This window comes from Saccostrea cucullata, unplaced genomic scaffold (genome assembly GCF_032062105.1).
Source record: "Saccostrea cucullata isolate Sc308-1 unplaced genomic scaffold, CSIRO_AGI_Scuc_v1 ctg17252, whole genome shotgun sequence".
Taxonomy (NCBI): domain Eukaryota; kingdom Metazoa; phylum Mollusca; class Bivalvia; order Ostreida; family Ostreidae; genus Saccostrea; species Saccostrea cuccullata.
Window position 1 is genome coordinate 1 of NW_026938323.1, and position 11,739 is coordinate 11,739.

Below are 11,739 nucleotides of genomic sequence, written 5' to 3' on the forward strand. Positions count from 1 at the left end.
CCCTTCATTTTCATTCAAATTCACCTGTAAAATTTTTTTTTTTCATAAATATAGCATACCATCAGACTGTAAAGTAAATGTGTTGACTCTTCAACATGTTTGTGCCTCACCTACCAGAGCGGGCAAAAATGTGTAAAACACTAAATAAAGCACCAGATACACCCTTGAATTTTCTAAGAGTTTCACTTTTCAGTTCAATGTTATTTAATAGATTTTCAAGATACCCCGGTAACATGTTCCAAAAATTGAAAATTTCTTGTTTATCTGAATGTTGGAAAATATACAGTAAACAGTAAAGAGATTTATATGTAAAATGATCACACTGAATACATGCTTACATCCTGTCATTTAAATATGTATCCCAGGAAGTTATAGGATATAAAAAAATTATTTATATAACAATTCAATTTTTTTTTCCCATCATTTATACTTTAAAATTTATAGGTGTGTTTTGCTGTTAGTGTAGTTCATGACCAGACATAAATCCTCACCTCGTGAATTTCAGCTCCCACTTGCTTCTCATACGTAACACCTATTGTATCTTCCACATATCCGAACTGCTGGGCCACTTGTGATATCAGGTCCTTTACGGTGGTGGAAGCCGGTAAGTTAATGGTGTGGCGGATCCCATGACACTGGGTGTCCAGCATGTCACGCACAATACACAAAATCTTTTCTTCATCTGCCACACAGACATTCTATAGGTATAAAAATAAAACTTTTATATATATATTGATTTCAATCATTGGATATATGATACACAGTGCTCTAAGTTGCGACTAAAATGGTCGCATTTGCGACCAAACAATTGATTTTGCGACCTAAAATGAAAACACACTCGCATTTTCGCGACTGAGAAAATTTGGGCTGGAAACGTCCATTTTTAAGATCGGGATCAAGATTTCATTTGTAAAGATTCTGTATCAAGAAAATGTTTGAAGACATATACTTAAATACAATTTACAAAGCGTCGCATGGACTTAGATCACGTAATGTTATGGCAGCATGCTGTACAAAGTTTGATAGAACCAGAGACGTGTATAAATAATGTTCCTGATAGAACGGCATCCAAACTTCGTAAACTTTTTAAGATCCGACCTTGTTATTGAAGCATTTGGTCAATTGCTTGCATATCACAATGAATCATGCTAATAAGAGTGACTGTGTAATGGTTTAGGTACGTAGTACTAAGTAAACATGACAAACAGCAGGCAAAGTCCTGTCTAAACAACTGTCAAGCTTGTATTTTCATTTGATAAAATTTTATTTCTTTAATCAGATTACTTGTGTTCTTCTGTACAACCATAAGGGTACATGTATTCAATAAAAATAGTTAATCCAACCTAGCGATTTTTTTAAAGTCACAGTAATAAGTAATCTTTGATATAATAAAGACATAATACATATCCTTAGTGAAATTATCAAGTTTTATTCACAAAATGTATTTTTTTTATGGCGAGTGAAATATTTGATTATGGCGACCAGAAATTTTGAAATGGCGACCCCAAAAAAATTTAGGTCGCCATTTTGCGACCTGAAAGCAAGTGTGACTTGGAGCACTGATACAATTAGGAAGACCACCAGTAACGGTAAGCAGATATAAACAGAGTAAAACTTGGTTAGTACAAACACAGATATTGTGAAATCGGGGGTATAGCAAAGTTATCTTGGATCCCCAGCTATATAAATTTAATGAATTTCTTATACAGATATTACAAATTACGGATATAGGGAAATAATTTCATATGTCCAATTGACTTTGTTATAACCAAGTTTTATTGTATTGTTAATGAATTCCCCAGAAGTTTTGTTCTTTTTCATTGCCATATCAAATTAGGTTGTTGATTCAGTCTATACTTTAAACATGTTAAACAAAAATTATGTTTGATGTACTTTGATCCAATTTTTCAAAGCTGACATCCATGAAGGTTTTTTTCTGTTTTGAGTAAAAATCAGACATTAAGTTTAGTTACATTTTCAATATTCATGGATCCAACAAAACATGTCGCCCTTGAAACCACACAAAAATTATCTATAATCATGATAATGTAAAAATGACTAATAGAGGAAATGATTTTTAAATTAAATGCCTTGAAAGGATTTCAAAATTCAGCTAGATGGTTGGTTTTGCTTAAGCTCAATGAAATAAAGTCCCTTTGTAAAAGTTTGTTTCAACAGTAAAGATTGATCTTTGCCTAAAACTTGAAAGATTATATATTTTATCTTTTTTTTTTTTATTTTATTTCATATCATGTTTATAGAAATAAAATCTAGTTATTAAGGTTTTTATAATGTACAAATTAATTTTCCATGTCAAATTCTAATAATGTTTTGCCATGTAGCGATATCACTTTGTGAGATGCCAAATGAAAATGGAAGAAGGAAATGTTTTGATCTATACAAAGAATTAATGGAAAATGATGATGAACATAGAATAGGTGTGAATATAATATATGTACAGTGAGACTCTTATTTTTTTATAGGTAGATTATGAACAATAAACATAATTTTGTTTATTCAAACTCACGATAAATTGACATTTGTTGGAGGAGTAAAGAGTGCAGAACTGAGGAAACTCGAACTAACTTACCACATCCATCACGTTTTATAACCGAATCAAAAACTACGATCACTTTCTGTTACTAACACACTTCCAATCATCTTAAATACAAACTTTCATTAGATATCGATAGAAATATTGAGCTGTTGTGCAATACAATCGACGTGAAAATCTATGACAAAATGTCAAGTGGCGGGTACTATTTTCCGATGTTTTTCTTTCTGCAGTAACACTATTATACCTTCCTAAAACATACCTCAGTTGGTACCATTTGTGTATTTTCTCCAGTGACCATCGTTAGAATGGTCTAAATATAGTTTATGTCACAAAACTTGCTGTGTAATGCATGGTAGTTTAGTACTTTCTTTTTTGTCTACAATTATGGCTGAAGTCTCGCAAAAACACGCTACGTGCGAGAAATCAGTTCGAGACTTCCTCTTCAACTTCCTCTTTCGTCACGCCGAGCAAAGAAAATGAGGTACATGAAAATTGGTCGTTAAAAATCTAAGACCATCACGTTAACATCACCACTTAAAAGTTTAATTATGCATAATTCTGTAGCACATACCTTCTGAAATCAAATTATTGTGAATTAACAACTGTGAAAAGAAGTGCATGGTTAACACACTTAGTTTCCAACATGATTGCTAAGTGAAAGGGAATTGTTAGTACTTATCATATCCTTTAATTTTTTTAGTTGGATAACTTTTAAAAAATATGTGTGAAAAAGGTGATGGTCTTTATTTGTTAAGAGATTAAAATTTTCATAGTTGGTCAGAATTTTAAACCTTGAGAAAGATGGGGGGGGGGGGGTGAGAAGAGGCAATAATTTCATCTGCTCTTGTCATAACTTACAAGTATTATTAGTATTTAATGGAAGAAACATTGATTTGATTGTTAAAAAACTATTTCCTTTGTTTGCTTTTCATCAGTAAATTTTTGGAGTCAAAAACGTGATTTCATAATGGTTGTGCAATAACTAAATTAAAGCCACTTTTGTATTGTAGTAAGATAAACCGTGACAACTTGAACGATTCCATCGATGCCATCCTACAGGCTTCGAAAGACAAGCCAAGGAAGTTCACAGAATCCGTAGAACTCCAGATCGTCCTGAAGAACTATGATCCCCAAAAGGATAAACGTTTCGCAGGAACAGTCAGGTATAAAACAATGAAAAATTGTTTAAAATTTCGAACTTTTTCCTTGAAATGGATGATACATTAAAACTGTAAAATGCATAATTCACTGGCACTGTATGTTTTTCTTTACAGCGGTTTTGACATCTGAATGAAAAAAAATCATGAAGGGTGTAAATTAACTTGACCCCCACCCAGGGTCTTGAAACAACTGGGTAGGCAGGTTTTATTCTGCCGAACTATTGACTGTTTTTTTTCAAGGGAAACAAGACAGACCTTGACCCAGGGTCTTGAAATAACTGGGAAGATGGTGATTTTCACTGTCGAAAATTGACTGCTTTATGATAAGAAAAACAAAATGGTAATTTAAATTGAAAAAGAATTTAAAGACTCTTAAATTGTGTTGATTAATAAAATTTTATTGTGTTTATTTGCAGTGTGTTCATTGGTAGATGCTCTGTTTTTATAATTTATATAAACCTATTTTGATTGCTTTGATCGTAGACTGAGGCATGTTCCCCGCCCCAAGCTGAAGGTCTGTATCCTTGGTGACCAGATTCACTGTGACCAGGCCAAGGCCAACAACCTGCCCTGTATGACCGCTGACGACCTCAAGAAACTCAACAAGGACAAGAAGCTGATTAAAAAGCTGGGTATGGAATCTAAAGAAAAAAATTGTAGAATTTATAATAAAAGTCATTGAAATACATTTATTCCTCCCAGTAGTTATTGAAATGTATTTATTTAGGGGAAGGAAAAAAGATAAAAAAAAAAAAAAAAAAAACATGCCGAGGAAGAGAAATAAATATTTATTGCATGGCTTATCTGAAGCTTGCAGTGATGAGACATTTATCAGAGGCATTCAAAAACTATTAAAGCTATATGTTTAGATATTTGTGGATTTGTAAACAATACATCATTTATACATGTATTAGCACTGGTTTGGTTTAATTAAAAAGGTGAGGATAACAAACAGTTAGCAATGATATTACTAAATGATGAAAGACTTATTAAACTGACGCTGTTATTAATTATTAAATTTTCTAATAAAAAAAAATTTTTAGCCACTTCAACCTCCTTAGCATGACTAAGTCCAAGACTCGATAGTTAATTTTTTTTTTGGGGGGGGGGTACTCCTCTTGACCAGCATTTTAATTTTTCCATTGTATTTAGAATTGTGGAGTGGTTCTTACTGAGCATAGAAAGGCAATTGACAGCCTGTAGTAACATTTTTGTTGAGGCTTGGCAAAATGAAAAAAAGTATGGAAGAAACTGTATTTTGTCAACACAAATTCATAATTTCATATCGACTTGTGACAGTACAACTTTACAAATTTTGCCAATGAAGAATAACAGAAGTTGCATGTATTACCTGATACTTGCAGTGATGAAAATCATTTTTGAACAGAGGCATTATTTCCTAAGAATTGATTTGTACATCTAGTATAAGTATGGAAGAAGAATATAGTTTTTATGTAGTGTATGTTTCTTATTTCAGCAAAGAAATATGATGCTTTCCTGGCCTCCGACTCCCTGATCAAGCAGATCCCTAAGATCTGCGGCCCCGGATTCAACAGAGTGGGAAAATTCCCCACCCAGGTCTCCCACCAGGAGTCACTCGTACAGAAAGTGGAGGACATCAAGGCCACCATCAAGTTCCAGCTTAAAAAGGTAATTATATAGGGGTGATTTGTGGGTTAGTAATGGGCATACAAATTGTACAGGTCTTAAAATTGCTTTAAGAAAGTAAATGCAGCTGATAAGTGGTCCTGTATTGGGCACACAAATTGTGCAAGTCTTAAAGCAGCTTTGTAAAAAAAAGTTGAGAAACATCTAATCAGTGAACTTTTGTTGGCCACATAAATTGTTAGGTGATAAAACAGTTTTATCTTTGAGAATCATCAATCATGAGATAATTTGTGTGCATTTTATTGCAGGTGTTGTGCTTGGCTACCTGTGTAGGACATGTCAACATGCCTAAGGATGAGCTGTACGCTAACATCACCCTGGCTATCAACTTCTTGGTGTCTCTACTGAAGAAGAACTGGCAGAACGTCCGCGCCCTCTACATCAAGGGGACCATGACACCATCACAGAGAATCTACTAAATACTGTACTCTCTCAATAAAGTGGGCTTTCAAAATCCTTTTTATTTTTGTTTTCATGCAGACAATAAAGAGACATTGATTAATTACTAACAAAAAATTTCCATGTGTTAAAACTGATTTCCAACTCCCTTAAGCTCATGCGAGTTGAAAGATCTGATCAGCTGATTTTTCTGTGTTCATAATTAAAAGGTTAAGGCTGAACACTACTAATAACTTCAACATCTGCTGTATTTCTCTTTCATCAATCCTAGAACCCCTGGTCTTGCCTGTGTGGACATTGTCTAGCATTCCTGTGTTACTTGCTGGCAATGAAATTATTGAGTTAGTACACTTTTTTATGGCAAGCTAGGAGAAAAGTAACATTGCTCAACAAGATGTGTTTTTGAAACACTGCGAATGGCAACAACAAAGTTCAAAAAAAAAAAAAAATTGGCACATAGGTTACAGTCAAGGTCATTGACCTTGATGTCATTTGAAAGCCTCTGAAAGGACTTGATAAGTGGAGTATGCAATCCAAATGTACAGTCTCTATCTCCTATGGTTTCAAAGTTATGTGGAAGGCACGAAAAACTTTTTTAAGCATACGGGTCACAGTAATTGATTTTGATGTCATTTGAAAAAGATAGAGAATTGAGGGGTACCCAATAAGTAGGTCACTTAAGTCGCACGTGCGATAAATACGGTGGAAAGTTGACCTATATATGGCGATGAGGGTCACTGCAGATTTCTCGCTGACCGATGGTCTATTGAACTTATCACCTAAAACTGTGGAATTAAAAGTCTGTATTCTATTTAAGAGCTATTGATTGACTATATAGTAAAGGTACTAAAGTAATAAAGGATACTTTAACCATATGAATATGATCAATTATGGTTTTGCAATTCTTGAGAAGATTTTTAAAAAATCCTATATATATATATCTATGTAAAACTTTGGTCGATCATTGTGGCCCCACCCTACACCGAGGGTCTTGATTTGAACAAACTTGAATCCACACTACCCGAGGATGCTTCCATGTATGGCTCTGCCCAAGGCCCCAGGGTCAGGGGTGGGGGCTCTACTTATATACTGCAAATGAATTAATTGTTTGAAATCTGGTCCTTTGTATTTATAAAACATTTATTTACTTTTTTGATAGGCAATTTTAAGGGTGCCTTTTTAAAAATTTGTGCAATGTGTGGACCTATTGAAACCCCCACGAAAATTAGTGATTTCACAGTATTTTAAAAATCTTCTTCTAAAGAACCACTGTGCCAGGAAAGATGAAACTTATGGGGAAACATCCTCAGGTAGTGTAGATTCAAAGAATCCCCTTTAGCCAAGGATGCTTTGTGGCAAGTGTGGTTGAAATTGGCCCAGTCGTTCTTGAGAAGAGGTCGAAAATGTGAAGAGTTTACAGACAGACAGCCAGACGGATAGACGGACAGCTAGACAGACGAACGCCGGACAAAATGTGATCAGAAAAGCTCACTTGAACCCTTGGCTCAGTTGAGCTGAAAACTATAATTAGTCTCACACTGTAGGCTACGGAAGCGTGAAAGTTAAACTTGGAGACTTTTTTTTAATTTTCTACACGTAAATCTGTATAATTGTAAAAAAAAAAAAAAAAAACAAAACACTTTAAAGTTTAAATTTTATACTTTAATCTGTAAAATTTACACTTGAATCTGTAAATTTAACACTTTGATCTGTAAATTTACACCGTAAAGTGTGAAATTTACACGTTTAAGTGTGAAATTTACACTTTAATCTGTAAATTTTACACTTGAAAGTGTACATTTTACACTTCAAAGTGTAAATTTTACACTTAAATCTGTAAAATTTACATTTTAATTTGTAAATTTTACACTTTAATCTGAAAATTTACACTTTTTTCTGAACAACATGTACTGTAGTCTTTTATAATCAAACGGTCGATTCGTACGTGATGTTTTACCCAGGAAACTTAAAAAAAAAACCCTGAGATGTTCGCAACTGCTTGCTGTTTTTACATGTACATGTATACTAGTATAAGATAAATAAGGATGGAGGGTTTCCTCATTGGCCTCGTATTATTCCCCATTTGCAGCATAAAATATCGGGGATTTGCTTTTAATTCAGTATACATGTATGTATTTCTTTAGTTGTACTATAGTGTAACGAACAGTTATTAAAAAATATTTATCTCAATGATATTTTCATTTGCAGTTCAGATTGACTTGATTTTTCCGTTATTTCACGATCATGATAATGAGCACATAGTACACGGCGGGTATGACAGGTCAGCAGGGTATGCTCACTCCTCCATAGCACCTGATCCCACCTCTGATGTTTGCTCTGCTCTTGTTTTGTATTGTTTTATGGACTTTGAGATTGAATACTGTTCGTTATCTCCATATCCTTCTTGATTGATTGATTGTATATTGTTTAACGCCCCTCTCGAGAATTTTTCACTCATATGGAGACGTCACCGTATGCCGGTGAAGGGCTTCAAAAGACCTATACTCGGCACTCATGCAGGGCCATTGAGCAGTGAGGGTTCTTTATCGAGCCAGCGCCTACCATGACACGGGACCTACGTTTTTAAGGTCATATCCGAAAGACCCGTGACTTTCACATCTGATGCCGAGCGCTTGGCGAAGGAACAGTCTTTACCTATTTTTACGTCTTAGGTTTGACGCGACGTCGTGATCGAGAATTGAACCCGGGCCTCCCGCCTTCTTGATTGATATTGCAAGTTTATGGGTCTATGGTCATGGTGAAATAATATACAACATAAAAATAGGGGGTTCAGGTAACGTACCCGACTTAGCTATGTAATTGTGCCATTTAAACGCAATTTATTGGTGTTTATTAACGTATTTTTTGCATTATTATTCATAATTTATCTAGAAATTAAATATAATGAATTTTTCTACATTGTTTGAACTTTCGTATGATGCGTGTTTTATGTCATTCTGAAAAGTTTGTATTAAAAATTAACCGGGTTAAAGTTGTGCTAAAATTGGATACGGGGTTTTCCCTTTTATGCGTGGCACTGTAATTTTGTCTCCGCGACGTTGATAGCGTCATTTTGATTGGATTTCCGGGAGGCGATTTTTAAGGAATTAACGACATTGACCTATCACAGGAAAGCTTACATTTTGAAGATTAACATTGTTATTGTTGCATCTTGATGCAATGTGCAGAAGTTAGTTTATGTATTTTCGTTTCAAAGGAAAGAGGTCAATTTTACAACGGTAAGTAATCGAAATATTTTTATGCAACATACACTTTTAGAAAGCTGAGAAAATTTCCTATCAGAATATTGTGGTTCTGTAATTATCTCGGAAAATAATTCACCCGGATTTCATTCAAAAGACGTCAACCCGACGCAACTTTTGAACAGTTTCTAAGTACCTTTAAGGGTACTTACCACAAACAAAAAATGGATGCGCGGGTTGATATATATTTTTTGACTGATTTTGATTTGTAATGACATAAATAATAAATCCCTGAAATATAAAGAAATCGTAGGTTTTCCTTGGTGCTTAGATTTGAGATTTTATTTTGCCTTCTATATAATTCCATACAAAATTTTGCACAATTTTTTAACTTTATAACAAAATCTTATAAAATTCTCCCACTCTACTTAGTAAACATTATTCAGGTTGTCAATTTAAATATAAATCTATGAGAAATAATGCTGATTTCTGAAAAAAAGTTTGTTTGTGTTATTTATCCTTAAATTCATGCACACTTTTGTATCGTAAAACGTGAGATTAAATAATTTTAGACTTATTGGATAAAAAATCTATGAAAACTGTGGTTATTTCCTACTACATAACATATACATGGACCTATATATTATATATGCTAGTTAATGATCCCTGATATAAATGTACAAATTTGATTCTGCAGCCTGGATTTCCTCTGAATTTTGAAATACTGTCTGTATAATAAATGAAAAAACCGAAGTTTAAATGTGATAAAAGAAAATATTTATTCATTATTTAACTTATAACTATAAAATATTTATATTTTTGGGGGGAACATGATACTTTGTGGTTTAATTTTTTATTCAGTGAGTATATACCTGTCAGTTAGACTTCGGGAAAGTGCTAGAATCATTCCATATCATGATTATGGTACCCGCCTGCGGCCGGTAGTAGCAGAAGTCTAAGAGAAACTTAACACTCAACTTTTCCAGGAAGCATGGATAGTATATACAATAATTGATTGAAACCGAAATTTGATATCATGTATTTTAAAGATCTATTTAAATTTAAAAATAAAGTTGTGAATTCATTGTAGTAAATTCTTTTTTCCCATTTTTTTGCCATTTTCATTATATTGACATCTTTCTTCTTTGCGATGTCAGGACAGAACTCTAACTTTTAGTGACCATATTTTATTACGATCCTTATTTTAATAAATCTTTTAAAAGTAATAAATTGTAAATAATTCATAAAATTTCATTATTTATTCTTAACTCACCTGATTTTGAAAGTATGTTTTCAATGACTGTATCGGCCATTTTTACTATTGGCGGCCATATTGGATATTTTGCCGCCATCTTGGATATTTTTTAGCTGACATGAAAACAGAAAATTAGGGCTTGCATAGACCTTTCCGAAAATATATAGTTTGCCCTACTTCTAGATAAAATTAGGCACTATCCTTTAAAAATATACGTGGATTTAACGGGTTTTTCTTCCTTTCATGTGCTATCATTTAGTACTCGTATGTATAGAAATTTTCTTACATAAAATAGCAGTACTCACAACATTGATAATTTCATAACTTCTGTTCTACTTGGAATTTTTTCACCAAGTAAAGTTTTTTATATTTCTAAATGTGTCCATGTTTGTTCTAGAATATATTTAATTGAAAATATTTTACCGAAAATTTATACCTGAACCCTTTAATAAAAATTACGGTCATTTCAGAACGTAGCAATAAAGACACGTCATTGAATCAAAGGATATACCTGGTAAATTTCTTTCGAATCATTTAATTTAATTTTTGTTGCTGGTTATTAATGTAGAATGTAATACAGGTATTAATAATGCTTTCAATAATTGAACTGCTGAGCGCATTAAACGAATTTGCGTATGATGATATCAATATCATATTCATTGAGAATATATGCATGAATGTTTAATATGCTCTTCACTTATATTTAGTCATACTAATTTGCTTATTATTTGCATGTATTGTAAAATAAAAAAATAATCAGAATTAAATTTTATCATGTATGATTCAAAGTTAAATTTTATAATACATGATAAATGGTTTGTTAGCTTTAAAATGTGTTAATTAAATAAGGATGTATGAAGTTGCTCAATTGATTATCTGAATTAAACAGATAAAGTGTAAATTGTACAGATTAAAGTGTAAAATTTACACACAAAAGTGTAAAATGTACACTTACAAGTGTAAAATTTACTCACAAAAGTGTAAAATTTATACTTACAAGTGTAAAATTTATAGATTAAAGTGTAAAATGTACGGATTAAAGTATAAATTTTTTATGGACTTTGAGATTAAATTATACTGTTCCTTATCTCCATATCCTTCTTTTTAACCACCGAACATGTATCTCTGCTGGTGGACAGCCAGTGTCCCCGAGGATACTTGTCGTACGTACCGAGGGGAATATGATATTTCTTGGCTGAATAAGTCTTCATGTTTCCCGAACATTCATGCAATGAATTGTTTATTATACCGACACAAGCAAAGCCTTTGAATTAAACATAAACTTTCAAATTCGGCACCGCTCTCAAATTCACTTTCATTGTTAACGTAAAGTTACTATAAAACCCTTTGTTCAACACATTGTCATCAGTTTTGTGACGTCAACCAGGCTATTGTGACGTCTACTACTCTCGTGAGTTTTCGTTCAAAGAACGAGAACTATATTGCGGGAAAATTCACTATGTGTTCCGAAGAGGTGGAATATGATGAAAAGCGTGC

At 33.1% G+C, this 11,739-nt stretch overlaps 2 protein-coding genes and 1 non-coding gene across 3 annotated transcripts; 2 read left to right on the forward strand and 1 right to left on the reverse strand.

The window, feature by feature from the left end:
• Positions 1-6: 6 nt before the first annotated feature.
• LOC134249969 (ubiquitin carboxyl-terminal hydrolase 47-like) lies at positions 7-2,955 on the reverse strand (the record flags this gene model as incomplete). The annotated part of the gene is made up of 3 exons (XM_062732312.1): positions 2,817-2,955; positions 492-698; positions 7-24 (listed from the first exon to the last, which is right to left on the reverse strand). Coding segments are annotated over exons 1-3 (264 nt in total), but the record flags the coding sequence as incomplete, so codon positions are not given.
• A 5-nt stretch (positions 2,956-2,960) lies between these two features.
• Positions 2,961-5,837, forward strand: LOC134249968 (large ribosomal subunit protein uL1-like). The gene is made up of 5 exons (XM_062732311.1): positions 2,961-3,038; positions 3,568-3,720; positions 4,201-4,349; positions 5,195-5,367; positions 5,634-5,837. The coding sequence occupies exons 1-5, from the start codon at positions 3,034-3,036 to the stop codon at positions 5,802-5,804; spliced, it is 651 nt and encodes a 216-aa protein (XP_062588295.1). The 5' UTR covers positions 2,961-3,033; the 3' UTR covers positions 5,805-5,837.
• On the forward strand, positions 5,034-5,109 carry LOC134249970 (small nucleolar RNA snoR122). The gene has a single exon (XR_009988405.1). It is a non-coding gene; the product is annotated as a small nucleolar RNA snoR122 (small nucleolar RNA).
• Positions 5,838-11,739: the final 5,902 nt, after the last annotated feature.

Excerpts from the sequence above, each read along its gene's own strand:
- LOC134249968 (XM_062732311.1), top strand. Across the intron at positions 3,721-4,200 it reads CGTTTCGCAGGAACAGTCAG|ACTGAGGCATGTTCCCCGCC; the intron begins GTATAAAACAAT and ends CTTTGATCGTAG. Across the intron at positions 4,350-5,194 it reads GAAGCTGATTAAAAAGCTGG|CAAAGAAATATGATGCTTTC; the intron begins GTATGGAATCTA and ends TTCTTATTTCAG.